Genomic DNA, 19,997 nt, shown 5'->3' with positions numbered 1-19,997 from the left:
TAAATAAGTTGGTTAAATAAAAAAAACTTAAAAACCGTAATTCATAGGATACCATAGAGGTTGCAGAATATTCATAACTACTTGTTGACCAAGAAAGCAACCCTGACTCAAGGACAATAAACATAAAAAATTTCAAGAAAATCAAACTTTCTTAAAATCTCTAAAAACCTAATGTTAATTATTTACACAAGACATTCTACCGAGTTTTTAACGTGCTCATTGCAAACCAATGCATCTTATAAATCTTATCGTTCCTTTTAAATCCATAGCCTGTACAGCTTGAAAAGTCGAAAACATCAATTCATCAATTTATATTTTGAATCATTTTCTATGTTAAACAATTCCCATAATATTTAAGGGGAAAAGAAAAGAAAGGCATGGAAGCCTAGTGATATGATTGTGAATTAGGTTCACACTATTTTGTGGTCTGATAAAAGCGGGCAACAACTGGCTGTTGCTCTTGCTGTTTTGTTGGTTGATTGTTCTGTTCTTGTCGGCCCTCCTGGGCTTCTTGTTTGGTACAATTTGAACCCAATTGATCATTGTGTAACAAGTCCTGGCCCATTTGAAATTACAAAATATAAATTGCCAAAAACGAAAAACCAAACCTGTCTAGCTGTGTACTGCACATGACAGGAGGAAAACTAATAAAAATGATTTAAAAACTTTAAATTTTAACTATAAAGACAAAATAAAGGGTAAAGTGAATAGTACTAGGATTGACTTTTTAGTGTAAAAATATGGTTTTCCGTTAAAGTAAACAGTACCGGAAACTTTTCGTCAAAATTCCCCATGCCAGAAGGTCATAACATGTGTATGTTGCATCATGTCCTTTGTGTTAGACAATATTATTTGAAGGCGGTGTGATTTTCGTACATTTATTTTATCTTTCAGCACATCTCTGTTTATTTTTTGTCTTTCGATTGTACAAATCAAAACAAGATCTGAAAGAAAAAAAATATATACAAGAGTGTGCAAAAGGGAAATTTTTATTGTATTTTAGGTAGTAGCCACTTAGCCACTTAGTAATGCGGTCTAGTGATATTCCTCTTTACTTATAAGTGAAATGTCATAGGTTCAATTCTCGTCAAAGGCGAATTTGAACCACATTATTGCTAGCCTATTGTGATTGTGTGGCTAAGCCCACCCTTTCTTCAATGTAGATAATATCGTTTGTTCAAAAAAAAAAAAAAAAAAAAGTAGTAGCCACTTAACTTGATTTATTCACTTATTTATTTGTATCAAGGCATAAGTAATTAGCTTTTGTTAAATCTTTCGAAATTGTCTGTTAATCGACTATGAGTATCAACTAGCTCATAATCTACCTGTACTTTTCTTTCTGAGTTCAAATCTCCCTCCCCTATTATAAACACACTTGAATACTCTACACATTACAATTAGTGTTTGACACAACAATGGACAAGCACGTGTAGATATAGCTATGGAAAATTTTCGAAGGATCATCATCTGGATTATGAGGACCAAAATGAAAATGATGGGACTCATTTTAAGCAAAGGTGCAACTAAAGCCAGACTTTGGAAAACTTGACGTGACTAGGCCTTGAGATTAGGGTTGGATTTTTGCTAACAAGATTAGTAACCAATTGTGCCAAGTGGCTAAAATAAAGGAGGATATATGGTGATGGGTGATTAATACCGGTCCAACCACTTAGGGGCACGTTTGGTGGAACGAACTTGATAGGAATTTGTATTTCCGACTGGTTAGGCTAGGATTGGAGTGGATAGGTTTGAGTTTTTTGTCCACTGTTTGGGGTAGACGATCTCAATTGTAGTGGAAGCTTAGAACTTAGAACCCTATATATATTTACCCAATTGGTAAAATTTAATTGGCAATACATTGCAGAGGAAGCTTTTTTACTGACTATTTTTTATGTTATTTTGGCATGCTTTTTTCAGCACTGGGATTTACTTGAGTTAGGTTGTAGAAAGCGAGGATAAGAGAATAATTATAGAGTTTGCAATGGTGTTGGATGTGTATGAAGAAGAAAGAGGGAAGAAATCCGTGATTCCCATATCTGAAAAGGTACTGCAGTTTTTGGTTTTGTAATGTTGCGAAAAGTAATTACCTTTCTATAAGCCAAAGTCAAATAGTTAATAAGTTGTGTTTTATTGTAATGTTTCAGGTTCATGGGGATGAAAGTTGCTATTTACAAACAATTCAAGTTTGAAATCTTTTGGTACCAAACTTGGTTTCAGCATGTTCCAAATTGATGGTTTTTTTAAAAATAGTCCAGCCATCACTGAATAGCCAGTTGATTTTCGGGGCATCTGAGTTTTTGCTTTATCTTAGCTAAAGGAAGATATATGTTGTTGTTTTGTTAATGACAGTGGATGATTTGGATGAAAGTATGTATCTTGAGAATTTTTTTGCTTTCATTTGTTTAGGCCCAAATTGAAGTTTTGTGGAATGAGATTCTTATTAGATTCTTATACCAAATTGTTTATCCCTTCATTGCAGGTAATATAAGATCCAACGATTTTACTCTATTTATATGCCTTGGTCAATTCTTGGACCAATTAATTACATATTTGTAACTAACTTTGGTAGATGGTTCAACAAGTAGCTGATTTCCTTTTGCCCAAGCTTGAGTACTCTCAAGATTATTGCTCAAGTTAGATAAAAATATCAATCCTTGCAAGTACATTATTTCACTAGAACAAATGTTTACCTGTACCAAAGGATGCAAGGCCAGCAGTATTGGGGGATGTGGAGTGAAGAGCAAGCCTTAAATACTTCACTGCATTCTTAAAATTGTCATTAAAGTGCGCAAATGCACGAAATCGTCACTATTTGTAGAGTATGGGAACAATGTATTATAGGAGAAGGATTTGCTTTCAGATTCAACCAGGTATTATAAGAACATGAATTGAATTAGTTGGTGATTTCGAAGTAATATGATATCATTTGCAACTTTATTGTTGTCTTCCATGAGAACTAAGTCTCTTTCTACATGGTGACTTTGAAAATAATTTGAGTTCATTTTTGTATTCGTATTTGACACCCTTTTAATGATTGGAGTAATGAACTTATTTCAAGGGATTAATGAGGTCAAGTTAGTCTTGAATGGACTAGAAATGTTAGATAAATGCCCTACATAATTATTACAAAAGGCATAGGAGTTATGAATGACTGATACCTTCATTCACAAACCTTTATAATGTCTACAAAGTGCAGTTATTTTCTTCTTTAATAGTTTGTAGTTCGTTCCTTACTAATTTGACCTTAATTCTTTTGGAACTTTGATGTCCCTCTCGCCCAAACATACGATCTTTAGGGGGGTCTTTTGCATGCGCAAGAGCAAAACAATTAACATGAATAAATATATTTAAGTCATGTGTAGTGGGCCGTGATAAAGAAAATACATTTCACATGCACAAAAGCGCGTGCAAAAAGGCTAGTATGTTTATAAACGTGAAAACGCAAACTCGTTTCACTTTTGTCTCTCATCCACCAAGTCGCCGTTGGCAACGTCGTCCTTCTCTCATCTCTCAAAACCCAATGGATCTATATTTCTCCTCATTGCCATTTACCAAATTGATAAGTCATTGCTATGTCATAGTCCAATTATTGATAATTTCTCAATATAACATCGGTTCTCATCATTCGCTTCATTGATGTAGTTTGTGTCTTCCTATGTATTATAACATGCTAGTTTGACCTGCTTGTACTGGCCACTAAGTACTACGACTCAGTGATATTTATTTTCATTTGTAAGTAAAAGGTCTTAAGTTCGATTATTGCCAAATGCAAGTTTGAATCATATTATTGCTAGCCCATTGTAAGGCTATGCCCTTAATGTAGATAATATGTTTATTCAAAAAAAAAAAAAAAAGAATAAAAAAATTCAGAAGCTTCCCCAAATATGAATCCCATAGGAATCTACAGTTAGAAATCAGTCACCTGATGAATAATTTCAATTGATGTTTTCCCACTAGAATGGACCATTAGGAAAACACTTACAAATGTAGATCCACTTTCTCTTTCATTAAACTGAAATTCCTTTATCCTAAACAAAAAATGAGTTCATGACCCGCGTATAAGGAGAGATCGAATTCCAAAATTCTCTCTCGAGTATACCCATTACCAAAAGATGGATGTCACCTTGGGATACATGTGGATAGCCGCCCTGCGTGGCTAAAAGTACAAAGTCACTTGGTCCAAAATGAGGGTATTTAATATTTATGTATACAAATTTTAACTGACAAACTTTAAAGAGGGCCGAAATAAAACCAAAGAAAGGCCCAAATCCATTCCTAAATGTATGAGCGGGCAGGCTCCTTTAAAGGTCCATACTTGTTTGCCAAGGAGGACGACATCAACGATCAAAGACGTTGCCAAAGCCACTGGGAAAATCGCAGCAGGCACGAGCAATGGCGAGACAGAGAAAGAAAAGGAGTTGCTGACCATGAAAAGAGGTTGCCGCCGTAGGAGACGAAGGCTGCGCTAACCTGTAAAGTGTATCCGCTTTCTCAGATGCCAACGGAGAAGAAAACTGCAAGAGACGTATTCAAGAATCAAGACCATGCAACTCGAACATGAACACCAAAAGGTCTTCAATGAGCACCAAAGACAGAGAAATTAATTGAAGAAAATTAAGGCTGGCTATTTCTGTAGGATAATATAAATGATTATAATCATTATACACACATATCTCTATTAATTAATGAAACTCTCTTTGTCAACCAAAAGAGGATGAAAAGACTACTTAGTCTTCTATCACAAAAAAAAAAATAAAAAAAAATGATGGGCAATAACCTCCCACTCAACCCACGTTCTCTCTCTTTCCCTCTCTCCTTCTCATTTTCTAAAAAAATGTGTTCATACACACAAAATGTGTATGTAAATGCTAGTATTAATAAACAAAGCAGTAAAAATAAAAGGTAAGGAATGATCTGACGTGTGATATCAAGAATTGTGTTGTTCACCATAGACGCCTCCCTACGTGCCGGTATAACGACTCTCTACAACTCCAAGATACAATCCTTAAATCTCACAGAGTGTTTGACCTCTAAGCATGATTATGGCAAACGGGGTGCTAGTGATCAATTGCCCATTAATAGTGAAGATGAGTAGGAGGATAATAGGGGAAAAAAATAGCATTTTGGAACAAGGCTTTTTTGAAAGGTAGTTTTCTACAAGGGCTACTTGAATCAAATTTTAAAAAAGAAAAAAAACTTTTGAAAAGAGAGATTGTTTTTTTTACTTTTTTACGTAAGAGTGGGCAAGATGTCCCAGGAAAAAATAATGGGTTAGATGTCCAAAATCCTCATGGGCCAATGGCCCAACAAGGTATAAGGTAGTTAAAGGTCCAATTAGCCCGCCTTTCCGCGGGTTCTCTCTCCGTGCAACGAGCTAGGGTTGATTATTCCCTAAAACCTCTCTCAGATTTTAGCCATGGCGAAGAACAGGAACAAGAAGAAGAAAACCGGCGCCGCTTCAATGGACATCGCCGAAGATCCCGTCTCAGATCTGCCTCAAGGTATCGAATTGGAAGAAGACACACGAGAATTGGAATCTTTGTTTTATAATTCCTTCAAGTTCCATGGTTATGAAATTATTTCTGATCGTTTTGATCTTTGTGCAGCAATGGATACGTCAGAGTCTGGAGCTCATAACCCAAGTGCTGCTGCTTCCAATTTGTAAGTATCAAGTATTAAAAAGCAGTCAATTTTAATTTTTTGAAGAATTTCAGACTGCCAATCAAGACCACAAATTGAAACCCTAAACCTTAATCACAAGTCTATGCATGATTCCATGTGAATGAATGAATTGATTAACATTCTGATAAAGTATGCTAGATTCTGTGCAGGATAGAGATGGTATTATTGTATGGTTATGTATGAGATTAATGGGTTTTAATTTTAAAAAATGAATATATATATATATGTGTGTGTGTGTGGAGACTAAATTTGCAAACTAAATGATGTGTCACCAATAAAAATAAGCACGTTAATCAATAGTTAAGTAATAATCCAATCAACAACTTCCATGTCATTTAGTATACAAAATTTAGTCTCCCTAGCATTATCCTGTATATGTGTGTGTATGTACGTACTTATGTCTGTATGCATTCAATGCATGTTTATCTGTCTTCTTCTTTTGTGTGAGAATATCGGTGTTTACTTTATAAAATGGTACAGAATTTCAAATTTTAATGAATTAAGCTTGGAATGTATATTGTTTTGGTTTACACGGTAGATGTTACCCAATTATATGCATATTGGGAGTAATTCCAGAATTCTATCAGAACATGTCTTGGTTGAATGTCGTATGTATGAAAGTTTTGTTAAGTCCTTAAGCGAGATTGTTCCTTAAATGGCTCAGATGGCTCGAATGGTTTTATTATGGACAGTGATCAGTGGCATTACTGTCAACTTATGATGGTTTTCTAGTCCCAAGTTCTTCAACAGAGGGTATCTCTGCTACTCTCATTATGAAGTATTTGTTGCATACAAGTTAGCACGATTACTTATTTTCCTGTTTTGGGGCTGTGAAAATTGAGCATGCTAGAATTGGTAATGAGGAGATTTGTTTTTGTCACTAGGTGATACTGCTCTGTGACTGTTCATGTCACAGGTGCAGGAATATAGGGTTCAAATCATGGGAAGAGATTGAGGAAGGGAGGGTTCACTGATGCGTCACGTGATTGCGATTTGATTATGTTTTGTCCTTTGAAAATAGGGTCAAGTATTTAGTATTTTGGTGGCTTCGTAGTTTCTTTCCCCTTCGATTGATGTTTTATTTGTTCTTTCTTATGAACCCTTTCTGTGATGTCTAAGTTGTCTTTTCAAGTTACTCGTTTATGTTTTTGTAATATGCCTTTTTCTGGTTTCGTTTTTCCTAAAGCAATCTGTTTTCTGTTTCGTACACCTTTTTAATCGTGAAAATTTCTGTGACAGAAAGATAAAGGGAAGACAAATGAAGAGATCGAAAAATGCTCGAAAGAAAAAAGCCGTAGTGAGAGCTGTATCTAAAACAGAGAAGGCTGTTGAGAAAGTTAAGAAGCATGAAAGCAAAACCTTGAGAACTCAATCTGCAAAGTTGCTGTATGACTGAGGATTCTGGTCGCCCATATTGATAGTATTAAGATTCAACTCTTTTTATGATCCCTGTATCAGTTTCCTTTTAAGTTTCTTTCCCAATTGATATTTTGACAACGAATGTAATTAGATGGATGTTTTCGGGTCTTGACGTTGACATTTTGCCTTAATCCATAGATGCTAGTTGACTTGTACAAGCATGAAAGCAAAAGACTCGTGCCGGACTCTCGTGTGTCTGGTCCCTTCTGCCTCGCAGGAATTTGGCATGAATTTGTAAAAGAGCAAACAGAAAACCATCTTAGTTCTAATTGATTCTTCTTGAGCTACAGAGCTAATCCCAGATCTTCATCTATAAATACATCGTAGCAGGTTCATCGTCTACAATCCAGCATTGTGTTGTACACTTACCTTAACCTAGAGCAGGCGGATCAGACGAAGCAGCCCTTATCGTTCCAATTTGAAGCTTTCCTTTCGGAAGCAATTCCATGTAATGTCACTGAACACCAGTTTGCAAGAAATATTCGGACAACAAGAAATTAGGATCGCTAATTTAATAAACCAGTCTACAATTAACTAATTACAATCAACTTATCTGTAGAAGAGGAATGGGCACATGCATAAGAATGTCTTATTCTCTCTCCAAATTTTATGTTCTTACTATGAATACAGTTTAGCACATAATAGAACGATTATTTATTTCATGTACAATTTGGATTCTTTAGATCATAAATGATGAATCAAAATATTTATAGAGACATTCCATAAATTTCACAAAACAATCCACCTTTGAGATTGTTATGGGGTGCACAAAGGGGAATTGATCGTGTAATAAATCATTGACTCCATTCTATGGGAAAAAAAGGGGGGAACTTCTTGAAAAACACTAATGTTAAGTATCAAGTTCTACGATGCTGAAGAAACACATGCCATACTTCTAGAAAAAGTTTGAGCGATCTTCAACAAAAGCGTACTTGTACATGAAACCAACACAGGGGATAAATGTGAGTTCTTTAATACAATTGGTATTAGAACAGAGGAATTAAAGACAATTTCTCAAAATCTCATCTATAAAGATAATGTTCTTAACCATTTGGTAAGCGTCTCAATGGTAGTGTCAGTGTCTTAGTTAACTAATGCTAAAAAGGAATACCAAAGTTTAACAATGTGAGTCAATTTGGAATTTGCTTTTAGAATAGTTAAAAATAATTTTTGGCAACCAAAAAAACACTATTAAATATAACAGAAAAATCTAAAAGTGCTACTAGCTCATAAAAGCGCTTTTTGGAAACACACCTACACTTGAGTTTTTAATGAAAACATCACGCATGTGTATACTAAAGTCGCTTTCCAACATAAGGGTTTACGAGCAAAAGTGATTTCTAAAAATGTAATTACAACCAATGTCTAACTCTATGTTTATAACTCATGCCTCTGATCATAAACGTCTGAAAGCAACTATTGGGCCTCAAATGTGTCTTCTATGTTTAAAACCCATGTGCATGTGGGTGTTACTTGAGATGCCCATTAGCCTAGTAAACCCATATATGGTGATATTATTTCTTCCAAAGTTTGTGTTGATATTTCTGCCAATGATTGCTTGCTTGCTTGCTTCCACTGCTGCTGTGTGAACCAAATCCGAAAAATTTGAGGTAAAAGCAAAAAGCTTTGAGATTTTCTCTGCTCAAATCCACCAATGATTGAAAATTTAGCCGAACAATTTTCTGGGTTCCCGATCATTTCTTCCAGTGTTCAATTTTTGTGTTTTGAGATTTCTGTATGCAGATGAATTTCGCTATCAACAATTGCGGCAGTTATGGAATTAATCCTTTCACAATTTCAAGCTGCAAGGGTGGCCAGAAAATCGGTCACAGTGAGTAAACTGTGATTATAATTTTGCATGTTGGGATATATTATCAAGTTCAAGCGCTGAATCTTTTGTATGTTTTTGTATAGATTTCATGTGGGTTTTACTACTAAATACTAATTAATGCATGTTGTGGCATTTTTATTGTTTCCCAAATTCGTGTGCTGAAGGTAAAAAATATATGGTGCCCAGCAGAATGCTGAAGGGACCTGCTTCTACTTCTACACCTCAGGATGCTTGCCAAGATTCTGCATCATTGGCAAAGACTGATAGAAGCAGCAGCACCAGCAGCTTCCCAATTAAGACTTTCGTAAATTCCATGGCAGGTAACAAGCCTTCGTCTTTTGCAGCTTCGCTTAACACGGATTAACTTCTGTTTCTATTGCCTCTGTTTATTTTCTCCCAAAGAAGTGAACTTTCATATCATTAATGAATAGAATAGGTCTAACTTCAAACGTAGAGACGTATAATTAGCCAGGAGCTTTTTGATTTCCTTTGTCTTCTGGATACCATTCACAATTCGTGAATATTTATACTCTTCGAACTGTGAGAAATTAGCTGTTGTTTTAGCTCACTCGTTTCCTGATGGTTTTTTTGTGGGGTTCGGAAGTTTTTTTTTGTTGAAATTTGAAAATGTATTAGTTTCGAATAAGTTATGGAAATATTCCGTTTATATTTGTGGTTTGGCTATTCATTTTAACATTTACGTTTTATTGATTCACTTGCATATTTATATAATATACATGTAGATAATTACATTAATTAACAGCCATGGCACGAAGGAAATCTTCCATGTTACCTGTGATTCTCAGTTGATTCAAAGCGATTGGATGTACTCTATAAACTTTCTTGTAACTGAGTTGGTTTTTCGTTTCTCATTTTTCAGCGGCGAATTTGGTCTTTGCCGACTTGGCAAAGGCTAGCACGGAGAAAATGTTGGTGAGAATTTGCTTAATTGCTGATCCCATTATACCTTCTCAGTAATTTTTTTTTTCTTTTCAAAATTTCAGTATCATTTTGCTGCACAGTCCTTCTAGTTTTTGTAGTTGTGTTGTTTCATGATGATGGTTTAGATTGTCAGTACCTGGGCCAGAACTACTATTAAAGTCTGTATCCTAGTTATAGTTCTCATATATAATCTGAGGAACTAGAATTCTTTTCCAAGTCAGGACGGTGCTGTTTCAGTATATACCTTGGCTGATGGAGGCCCCGGAGAATGGTTTGGAGGCTTCCTATTTTCTGCTGGACAAGATGCTAATGAAGCTGTTCAAGACCAGCTATCAGCCCTCAGTTTCTCTAGGTTCAGTCCCACCTTCACGTCTTCATTTACAATTTTATTTTTGATGATTTACTGTCTTGGAACATGCACTGATTCTCATTGCTTGTTCGTCTTTGCAGTTTGGCAGTTATCTTTGGGGCTGGGCTTGTGACCAGCCTTTCTCCTTGTACTCTTAGCGTTTTACCGCTGACCCTAGGTTACATAGGTAAGCATTTATGTCTTTTATTTCATGGATATGGAGACAAATGGGGGGAGTGGAGTCGTTTTGCATGAAGATGGACAGTGACTCTTTTGCATATATCATGCGTAATGCTTATATGAATTTATTTGAATCATACAGGAGCATTTGGCTCAGGGAAAAGCAAGGCAGAGGTGATAACTTGCCACTTTTGATTGCCTTTGTTACTCTCTCTTTCTCTTTCGCTCTCTCTCTCTGACAGCTGACACACACATATTCCTATAGCATGAGGTTAATGTTCCTTTATTGGTCAGGTTCTTGGGAATTCAATTGCGTTCTCCTTAGGATTGGCAACTACACTTGCACTCTTAGGCATAGGAGCCTCATTTGCTGGAAAGGCATATGGACAGACAGGGCAGGGGTTACCTTTGACTGCTTCAGGTTTAGCTATTATTATGGGCCTGAATCTCCTTGAGGTATTTATTCATGTGCTAACATTTTGTATTTTGTATTTTTGCCTAGAATGCGCTTAGTTTATTGGATATTATCTTTCACTTTGATTGCCTAATCTTTCTGATTATATGCTATCCCTTAGTTTTATGCTATCACCATATGGGTTGATGTTGCAGGTAATTGAACTACAGCTCCCCTCATTTTTTAGCAATTTTGATCCCCGGGCTGCTGCTGCTAATTTCCCTTCAAGTAACTACCCACCATAATGTTATAGACTTTTGTGGTTTAGATAAAAGCCGGTTGTCCAACTGATCTTACAAGTTTCAACTTGAACGTATTAGGTGTGCAAGCATATCTAGCTGGGCTTACATTTGCTTTAGCTGCCTCGCCATGCAGTACGCCAGTGCTGGCCACTCTGCTTGGATATGTTGCTACGTCTAAGGTAAACTCAAATGTTTGATGTTCTTAAATTTCTTTTTAGCTTTCAGTTTGCTTGAGATTACTGATAGCAAAAGCAGTAACTTTACATTTGTGCATTCGTTAATAGCCTGGCATATTCAGAATCTATTACTCTTGAAAGGAGATAGATAGATGCAGAAGAATCTTTAGATTTTCAGTACAAGTTCTTCACTAATGCTTGTGAGACTCGGCTGATGCTCTTGGACTCCCTCAAACCCTTTGTTAACTGGATATTATGGATGATCACATTTTTGGAGTAAAACTTCATATTTTATTGGTGTAGATCAGTTGCAGTTAGGCAGATGATGTAGCAGGGTCATTGTAAATTCCTTCGATGTTGCTTATTGGTCTCAGTCAATCATCTCTGGAATGTCATATATAAGAAATTTTTTTATCCATCCTGATATCATATTATAGCATGCAAATTCTAAACAGTTGATGCTCTCAGTACTCTTTGCCAGCTTAAGTTGTGCCCTTCACAGTTTATGTACATACATAGCGGATATTTTTAGTTTAAGTGGACAAATTTTATTACAGAATCCAGTGATAGGAGGCAGCTTACTTTTGACATACACAAGTGGTTATGTTGCTCCTTTACTTCTTGCTGCTTCTTTTGCTGGAGCACTGCAGGTATGTGGTCTATCACTTTTTAGATGTGTTGTAAGTTCTGTTAGAAGTTAGAACATAATGGTTAGTGAATGCTTCCAGTATATTTCTTTGCTATTGTGTTCTCCCGCCTGTGACGGGCCTCATATTAAAAGATTCAAGACTTATGTGTGAATGTCTCTAGAAAGTCTGCTTAGCAATGTTGGCAACTTTAACCTTCCATTTCATCTGTAATTGTGAGTTGAATATTGAATGAATTTAAAACAAGAAACAACAAAGAATGGTTCGGAAGTTCGGACAAGAAAAAAGAAATTGGAAAGAACATGCAAGAACATAATAATAGAAGTCATATCAACTGACAAAAAACTACGTTGATGGGAACTCAAAATGAGATCATAGTCATTTCTGTGGAAACCTATGCATTCAATCTTTTGTTTCAAAGTCGTGATTAATTAAGAGTAAATAATTATCGTATTCTGCTTCAAGGATTTTTCCTTTTTCCTGAGCAAAACCTATATTTGTTTTGTGCAGAGCCTACTTTCATTTCGCAAATTTTCAGCATGGATAAACCCAATCAGGTAACACTTGACACCTTTCCTTGTCGTTTTTAATTCTTCGAAAACTTGTTAGCACATTTGAGTTCCCCCAAATTATAGGAACTAAGCTCCATCATTAGTAATCAACTGTTGAGGTGGTATATATTGTACAAGTCTGTCAACTTTCAAATTGAGCACTTTGGTGATTCTCGGGCCATCACAAGGCAACTAAGATGTCTTATGAGCTATTTGCTCATTTCTCAAATACCTGGGGTCACTGAACGACTTTCACTAACATATTTGAATTTTGTTGTTTTAACAGCGGCGCACTTCTGTTAGGAGGGGGTGTGTATACTTTCTTGGATAGGCTTTTCCCAGTTACAATGGCAATGTAGAGATTTGCTCAATGAAATAAACGTCGAAACACTTCCAGAATGGCGGCATTACGTTCTTCTTTGAACTCCGTTTGCTCGCGGTTTCACTTGTACAGGATGCAACAGTTCTAGTTATGTGTAAATCTATACAAAAATTGCATAAGATGGTAAGAGTGAAAATAATGTGAATCCTTTGTAAAGTATTCTGATTTCGTCATTCAGACTGAGGTAAATAGGAATCCTCTAAGCAAGACCATCAGCAGTCAACATCATATTTGACCGAACCATTTTTTTTTTTTTTTTTTTCTGAATAAACAATATTATCTACACTAAGGAGGGAGGGGTGGGTTTAACCTCACAATGAGTTGGCAATAATGTAGTTTAAATTCATTTTTTGCGAGAATCGAACTTAAGACCTTTCACTTACAAGTAAAGAAAAATATCATTAGGTCGTAATACTAAGTGGCTTGACCAAACCATGTTAGTTATGAACTTAATAGGAAAGTCTCATCGGTTTAACTGTTAGCTAGAATAACGAACTTTTTTGGTTCTCTTGACAAAATAAAGGTGTTAAATGACATTATGGCATGAGAGGTTTTGGATGTTGGCCATTAGATAGAGATTCTTAGCCATTGTTAAGAGCTCATGGGTGGAACTTGCCCTAAAAACTGAGCAATACCTGGCTACTCAAGAATGAGTAGGAGCTTTGAGCTTTATGTTTACAATTAGAAAACTGTTTATAATATTAGTCACTTGTAAAGTCATCTTTGCAGAAAATGAATTAAAGACTAAGATTGTTTAGTCAATCTATTGAAGCAAATACCTAGACGGTCCACAAAGCTTTTACCAATTCCGTTCATCTATTCTTATAAAACTCGATGACTAAATAATCTTAGTTTTAAGTGATTTTTTTGCAAAGAAGATCTTTATAAAGTGATTTACAATATGAATGGCTCTGATCATAAACACAAAGTTCTTCAAATCGACAACAAACAATTCTGGGTAAGAACTCCTACTCATCTTTTGAGTAGCAAAGTATTATTAGCGCCTAAGGAAAGGGGCGCCCAATAACTCTGAAACTCGTATGATGTATTTTTTTCTAAAAATGGATACGGTTTCCATACACCGCAAAATCGTCGACGCATTCTGTCGATTGAATTGGCCGATGGTAGCCATTTTCTTCTACTATTGACACAAAGGAGAGTGAAAACGATGTCTAAATTGTGTAGGCCTGATAACCTTCATATTAGGAATTGGGAAAAATGACATCATTAATCAGAAACGATGTGGTCCAAGAAGATGGCAACTGTATAATACAAGGTAAGGGAAGCCCAAACGGTGGATACTGGTGGAGTCTGCAGACTCGACTATTTCTTCAAGTCTGAGATGGAAGATTTTCTAGGCCAGCAAAAACAAAATTTCCAATATTTTTTATTTACGTGGTTATAAAAAGCACTTAACAGATTAGCCACTACAAGTACGTGGAGGTGTACTTTTTTCTGAAGTGCTTATCCACTGTGCCAAATTTAGGCTAAATATTTATTGGGGTTAGACTTACCTCACCACCCACCGCCTTCGCAATTATGATACTAACATGATGTCTTCTTCTCTTCCTAGGGTTTTACTCCATAAATGTTTCATGATCTCATGATCTCTGCATTTGAAATGCTTTGGCTGCTGTGATTGGTGAAAGGAATTCAGAGTAGGGCAAAGAACTAGACAAAAAATACTGGTATTGAAAGCATTATGGGCACGAGAATGATTGGGTATGCGGTAAATAACTCCCTACGTTAGTAGGATACTCATCATTTTTCAGGCATGCCATATCAAACCAATAGAAGGCACTTAGGCCATCTCCAACCAAAGGGTCCAGAGGGTCGAAAAACTTCCGAAAACCGTCTTCAACTGAGGATTAGGCCAGAAGGCTTGTGAGCCCCACGGAATCTGAAGGCAAATCAGCTAGCCACTTTCAGTTAGCCCAATTTCATTTTTGTTTTGTTTTTTTTGTTTTTTTCCATTAGCCCAGCCCTTTTTCTTTTTGTTTGGTTCTTTTCCATTGCCCAGCCCACTTTAGGGTTTAGGGCTTGGTTTTTTTTTTTTTATGGTCCTAGCCCACTTTTTGTTTCTATGCCCAGCGGCCCTTTTTTTTTTTTTTTTTTTTTATTTCTAATTTTTTCCTACACCATTTCTCACATATTTTTCACTATTTCATACTATCTTACCTCATTTTATTTCAATTCTTCACATTCCATACTATAGCCTTGTGGTTTTCGGTTGGAGACGGTTTTTTGTGACAAGGCTAAAATGAGTCCTATGACCCCTTGTCCCTCGGTTGGAGATGGTAAGGAATATTGTCATGCACTGTTCATTAAAATATTAATTTTTTGAAGGACTAGAGGGAGAAACGAACCCTCTGGCTAGCCTTCGGTTAGAGATGACTTTACTTTTCAATCCATTAGTAAACACATGAGTAGGATTGATACTCATACTATTTAGCTTTATTTTTTTTAAGTGGACACGCCCTATAATTCTTGTATTTCTTTGTGTTTACTATACTAACACAGGTTATTAAGTACATGCTATCGATAAATCAATACTTGAAATTAGCAAGTAATTGATCTCATTTCCATTCCTCCAAGGCTCAACCTTATTCTTGATCTCCTCAAGAAGGTGTTTTGGTAAACAAATGAATCTAGCCGCTCATAGTCATAGCCAGAAGCGGATCCATCCATAGACCCGAGTGGTCTCGGGATCATCAAGGGGCGAAGAACCGCTTGTGAGGATCTCTGAGAACCATCCAACAGTCTGGGCAAGTGGTGGAAGAAAGAAAGCTACCATGACTGTGCAGATGCTATGCAAGGGAAACTTTTCATAAAGTACTATGAACTCCTAATGATCTTTCATCTCATACCATCAAATTTACTATAATACTAAAGAAAAAATTATGATATTTTTGTATGTCATATATATGTTAAACAATACACCTAGTTAAAATAACAAACGCAAATTCGCAATACAAGTATAGTTTCTAAGTGTAAATATACACTTACTAGCTCGTTTAAAATAATAAACGCACATTCTCAATACAAGTATAGTTTCTAAATGTAAATAGATACTTAATAGCCCGCCATCCCATTTGTGCTTACTGTACCTTGATTAAAAATACCCAATATTAGAATTCTGAATTCACCAGTACTGATCATTGACCTAAAAGTTTTTTAAAATTCAAAAAATATTACAATTAACGTAATCTAATTCAAAATTTTGGACAATGAAGCTCCAACTTAAGGGGAAAAAAGCATGTTGTCTAACCAATTTCGCTACACTTGAGTATGCAGATATTGATTTGGATTTCAAACATCTTTACAACCGTTGGAGTTGATTGCAATTTTCAAAACCCACAAGAACAACATTGCATGTTTTTATTTGTTTATAATTATAAATACAAACAACAACAAAGCATTTTCCCACTAAGTATGGTCGGTTATATGAATCCTAAAACGTCATTGCGCTTGATTCTGTGTCACGTCTTCCGTTAAATCCAAGTACTCTATAAGTTTATAATTATAAATATATATATTAAAAAAAAAAAAGAAAAAAAAAAGATAACTAAACTAATGAGCCATTGGAGCCTTGGCCCCGCGGTTCACCATCTTCTGGTACTGATTCAACGACTCCTGCCTCTGCAGCCTCATTTCCTCGTTAAACTTGTTGATGAACGCCTCCACCCGCCGGTTCAACTCGTCCTGACTCAGCGACGGCTCTTTCCTCAGCCGCCCCGACCCCGACGACCGAGCGAGCGACGGCGAGTTCTCGCTGCTTCGCTCCTGGAACGTCTCCGACTTTTTCATCTTCGGGTTCGGAGGCGGAGAGTTCGCGCTGCTCCGCTCCTGGAACGTCTCCGACTTGTTCATCTTGGGCATCGGAGGGGGCGTGTTCTCGTCTATCCCCTGCACGTGCGTGTCCCACGTGTCCGACTTCTTCAGGTGCCTTGCTAACGGCACCGACCGCCCTTCCGTTATCGTCTTCCACGTGCTCTCCAGGGTGTCGTTCCGCTTCGGCTTCGACACTCCGAACGACTTTCCCCCTGCCAAAACAAACTCGTTAATTTACCATTGTGACATCGTCTACTTAAATTCTATGCCGGGCATTTCACAGTTCAATTACACTTCTGCACCCACACGACGAGGTCAATTTCGATATTTTACAATCAGAAATAAATTTGAATTTACACAATAATAACAAAAGCAAAATCCAGGCGGCGCTCTGACCACCGAACGGTTAAGCGGTCAGGCCAGTCCGGTTCTTTGTTCCTATCCGAATATTCCAAGGCTTATACGACAAGTCGTACACAGAGAAAGAGAGTGGTACCTTCAGGGCTAGCTTTAACGGCTTTAACGGATCTTCTGTGACCGATACGAGCGGAAACCGGCGGTTTCTGGTTCTCGTTCAACCAGAACTCCATAGAGTCCTTCCTCTGCAAACTCGTCTTTACAGGCGTCGATACCGCGGCGGCCTCATCTCCGCCTTCAATCGCCGCCAGATCTTCGCTATTCTTCTCCTTCCCCTTCACCACCTCCGAAACCATTGGTTCCACTACCACTCCTCCGTACGAATCCGAAACCTTCGTCAGAACATTCTCATCGTAACCGGACTCACTCGGAAAGATGCCGTCGTACGCTGAGTAGTCGGGACTAATTTGTGCGGATATCTTTGCTGTCGTCACGGGAGAGACCCTCACCAGCTCCGGCTCCGTCACCGGCGTCGAATCTTCGGGTTTGGGGTGGAGCTTGGAGGAGGCGACGATGCTGATGATGATGCAGTTGATGATTATGTAGAGATACGGAGGTCTGAGCCAGGAGACGGCGGAGCTCCAGAGAGAAGGGACATGGGAGGTGACGGCGTCGGCGACCACTGGAGCTGAGAGTTTCAGCCCCACGGCAATGGAGACCACACCAGTGGATATCAGCGCAACCTTTAGAGTAAGTAACCAGGTGTTGCTCGTGCTCGTAGACATTTTTTTTCCGGCGACGCAGGTTGGGAATCGATCGGAATCTTACCTTTTCCGGCGAGAGCTCTATATAGGAAGTTTAAGGAATGAGTGAATGGGGTGAGGAGGACGATTATAAATAGGGGCGGAGGGGAGAGAGAGTTTTTGCGACGAAACGAGAATGGGTGACACGTAAGCATGTAATGGTTTCTTCCACGTGGCATTGGGGTTTTCGAATGCTAGGGAAAATAAGAGGATTGAAACCATCGACATCAGTGATGTGACGGTTAATAATGGAACTTATTTTTTAATAATTATGAAAAAAAACACATTAATTAATCGCATATAATATGATCCGCAATAGATTATAAATTTTTTGTCTCCCTTGCTCCTCCTTGAATATTAAAAAGATTTATATTACTAAAGTTAGAGCTAATTGATAAAGTGCTAAATTTTGAGCTAGTTGATAAGTTCTATCATCTTACACTTACCAATGAGAAGCCATCTAACACATAAAATACCATCTCTTTCCTAACTATATAGATTTCCTTTTTGGCACTGCAAAGCACATGTTAAAAGCGATAATTTTGAACACAACACGACCACAATTAACGAACCTAAAAAAAATACGTCGTTACCAATTAATATGCATGATGCTAATATCAACACCAGGTTGCCAATTAATATGCATAACGCTAATATCAGCATCAGTGACTCGATTTTGACACGACAAACACATTTAACTAGTATCATATATACGTTTTTTAGTCAAAATGATCTCTGAGACTTGCATAACCCTCATTTTGGACATTGAAATTTGAAATCAATAGAAGTAGTTCATGAGTTTGTCTACCATCAATCATTTTGGTCATTCTGGGAGAATTATGTTGAAAATGATCAAAATGACAAAATACCCTTAATTAATAAACAATGTGCCCAAATGATTTGACAAAAATTAAGAGCATTTTTGTCATTTTATACTTATTTAATGGAAATTTTTCATAGAATGACCAAAATGATTGATAGTGGACAAACTCAGGGACCACTTCTATCGATTTCAAACCCCAACGGCCAAAGTAAAGAGTTATGTCAATTTCAATGATTATTTTGACTCTCTCTCTCTCTCTCTCTCTCTCTATATATATATATATATGAATAATATCATTCATATTTTTAGTTTTATAAGCATCAAACCAAAAATGTTTTATTTATAAATAAAATAATAATAATAATAATAAATCATTTTAAGGTTAAGTGGGTTTAGAATCATTTCACTAGCAAATGTTATTATTTATTAACATTCCATTAAGACATGTTTGGGATTACTTTTGAAATCGTTAAAAATGAGTTCTGATAAGTGTTTTTAGTTGCGTTTGACAGAAAAAGCTAGAAGTATTTTTTATAAATTTCTTATAAAAGCACTTCTAATCGAAGCACTCGAGCAAAAGTATTTCTCGCTAAAGTAGTTGCAAAACCCCGATGCGAAAATTGTGACTTGAGGAGCACTTGATTTATCTATCCTATGAATTTTCAAGCTCAATAATTTAGTTTTAACAATTTAAGTGATGATCTTGGATACATAAATAAGAATTTAGCTGCCATTTCTTGGATTAGGGTCTCTCATACACAAAAATAGATGTGACTTTTACCTGTTATTTCTTGGATAAGAAGTTTCGTGTCCATAAATAAACAGTTTCTACTTCTCCAGACCGTTCTGGTGGTGGGAGGTGGGACATGTTCTTTCCCTTTTTTTTAATTTCTTTGTTTACTTAATTATCATTTCATCATAAAAGTAAATAAAAAAGGTGATTAATTGTTTAATCTTTGTACAGGAAGAATTAATATTTAAAAGGTACCACTACCACATCTCAACGGCTATATTTTTATAAATGTGACCGTTAACTCCGGCAGTGTGTTGATCGTGAAGGATCCTAAATGCCCGGTCCATGGGTATCGCATTGGACCACTCACTCACTCACCCTTGGAGACTGGGTATGGATTTTTCTTAATTAATCTTGAGCTTCCCCGCACGCTTGCCACCCTACTTAATTAACCGACCGTGTTTAGAAGGTAATTAAGAAAGAATTCGTGAGTTGTTAATCAATGTTTAAAATATTAGTCGGTGAAAATATTGATATGTAAATTTATGAAAATACGATGAATATATTGATATCAGTTGCATTTGATGGAAATGAT

The 19,997-nt window shown here is 36.7% G+C and overlaps 3 protein-coding genes across 5 annotated transcripts; 2 read left to right on the top strand and 1 right to left on the bottom strand.

Annotated features, from left to right (window-relative positions):
* Positions 1-5,361: 5,361 nt before the first annotated feature.
* Positions 5,362-7,390, top strand: LOC137741994 (uncharacterized). Of its 2 annotated transcripts, XM_068481720.1 has the most exons (4): positions 5,362-5,501; positions 5,607-5,661; positions 6,922-7,102; positions 7,240-7,390. In XM_068481720.1, the coding sequence occupies exons 1-3, from the start codon at positions 5,417-5,419 to the stop codon at positions 7,076-7,078; spliced, it is 297 nt and encodes a 98-aa protein (XP_068337821.1). In that variant the 5' UTR covers positions 5,362-5,416; the 3' UTR covers positions 7,079-7,102; positions 7,240-7,390. The 2 variants fall into 2 exon arrangements, with proteins under 2 accessions (XP_068337821.1, XP_068337820.1); XM_068481719.1 differs by lacking the exon at positions 7,240-7,390 and having other exon boundaries at positions 6,922-7,219.
* A 1,244-nt stretch (positions 7,391-8,634) lies between these two features.
* LOC137741993 (cytochrome c-type biogenesis ccda-like chloroplastic protein) lies at positions 8,635-13,067 on the top strand. 2 transcript variants are annotated; one of them, XM_068481718.1, is made up of 13 exons: positions 8,635-8,711; positions 8,845-8,932; positions 9,097-9,252; positions 9,813-9,865; positions 10,096-10,226; positions 10,325-10,410; positions 10,546-10,577; positions 10,698-10,859; positions 11,013-11,085; positions 11,178-11,278; positions 11,833-11,925; positions 12,433-12,479; positions 12,760-13,067. In XM_068481718.1, the coding sequence occupies exons 2-13, from the start codon at positions 8,845-8,847 to the stop codon at positions 12,830-12,832; spliced, it is 1,095 nt and encodes a 364-aa protein (XP_068337819.1). In that variant the 5' UTR covers positions 8,635-8,711; the 3' UTR covers positions 12,833-13,067. The 2 variants fall into 2 exon arrangements, with proteins under 2 accessions (XP_068337819.1, XP_068337818.1); XM_068481717.1 differs by lacking the exon at positions 8,635-8,711 and having other exon boundaries at positions 8,718-8,932.
* Positions 13,068-16,397: 3,330 nt separating this feature from the next.
* Positions 16,398-17,887, bottom strand: LOC137743843 (uncharacterized). The gene is made up of 2 exons (XM_068483777.1): positions 17,183-17,887; positions 16,398-16,898 (listed from the first exon to the last, which is right to left on the bottom strand). The coding sequence occupies exons 1-2, from the start codon at positions 17,826-17,828 to the stop codon at positions 16,426-16,428; spliced, it is 1,119 nt and encodes a 372-aa protein (XP_068339878.1). The 5' UTR covers positions 17,829-17,887; the 3' UTR covers positions 16,398-16,425.
* Positions 17,888-19,997: the final 2,110 nt, after the last annotated feature.

Source organism: Pyrus communis, chromosome 8 (assembly GCF_963583255.1).
Source record: "Pyrus communis chromosome 8, drPyrComm1.1, whole genome shotgun sequence".
Taxonomy (NCBI): domain Eukaryota; kingdom Viridiplantae; phylum Streptophyta; class Magnoliopsida; order Rosales; family Rosaceae; genus Pyrus; species Pyrus communis.
This window is presented reverse-complemented; position numbering and strand designations above follow the sequence as displayed.

What these genes read in the sequence shown, in the direction of transcription:
- LOC137741994 (XM_068481720.1), top strand. Translation starts at nt 5,417, where the DNA reads ATGGCGAAGAACAGGAACAAGAAGAAGAAAACCGGCGCCGCTTCAATG. An exon ending in CGTCTCAGATCTGCCTCAAG is followed by an intron (nt 5,502 to 5,606) that starts GTATCGAATTGG and finishes ATCTTTGTGCAG; the next exon opens with CAATGGATACGTCAGAGTCT. An exon ending in AGTGCTGCTGCTTCCAATTT is followed by an intron (nt 5,662 to 6,921) that starts GTAAGTATCAAG and finishes TTTCTGTGACAG; the next exon opens with AAAGATAAAGGGAAGACAAA.
- LOC137741993 (XM_068481717.1), top strand. Translation starts at nt 8,839, where the DNA reads ATGCAGATGAATTTCGCTATCAACAATTGCGGCAGTTATGGAATTAAT. An exon ending in TGGCCAGAAAATCGGTCACA is followed by an intron (nt 8,933 to 9,096) that starts GTGAGTAAACTG and finishes CGTGTGCTGAAG; the next exon opens with GTAAAAAATATATGGTGCCC. An exon ending in GCTGACCCTAGGTTACATAG is followed by an intron (nt 10,411 to 10,545) that starts GTAAGCATTTAT and finishes TGAATCATACAG; the next exon opens with GAGCATTTGGCTCAGGGAAA.
- LOC137743843 (XM_068483777.1), bottom strand. Translation starts at nt 17,828, where the DNA reads ATGTCTACGAGCACGAGCAACACCTGGTTACTTACTCTAAAGGTTGCG. An exon ending in CGTTAAAGCTAGCCCTGAAG is followed by an intron (nt 16,899 to 17,182) that starts GTACCACTCTCT and finishes TTGTTTTGGCAG; the next exon opens with GGGGAAAGTCGTTCGGAGTG.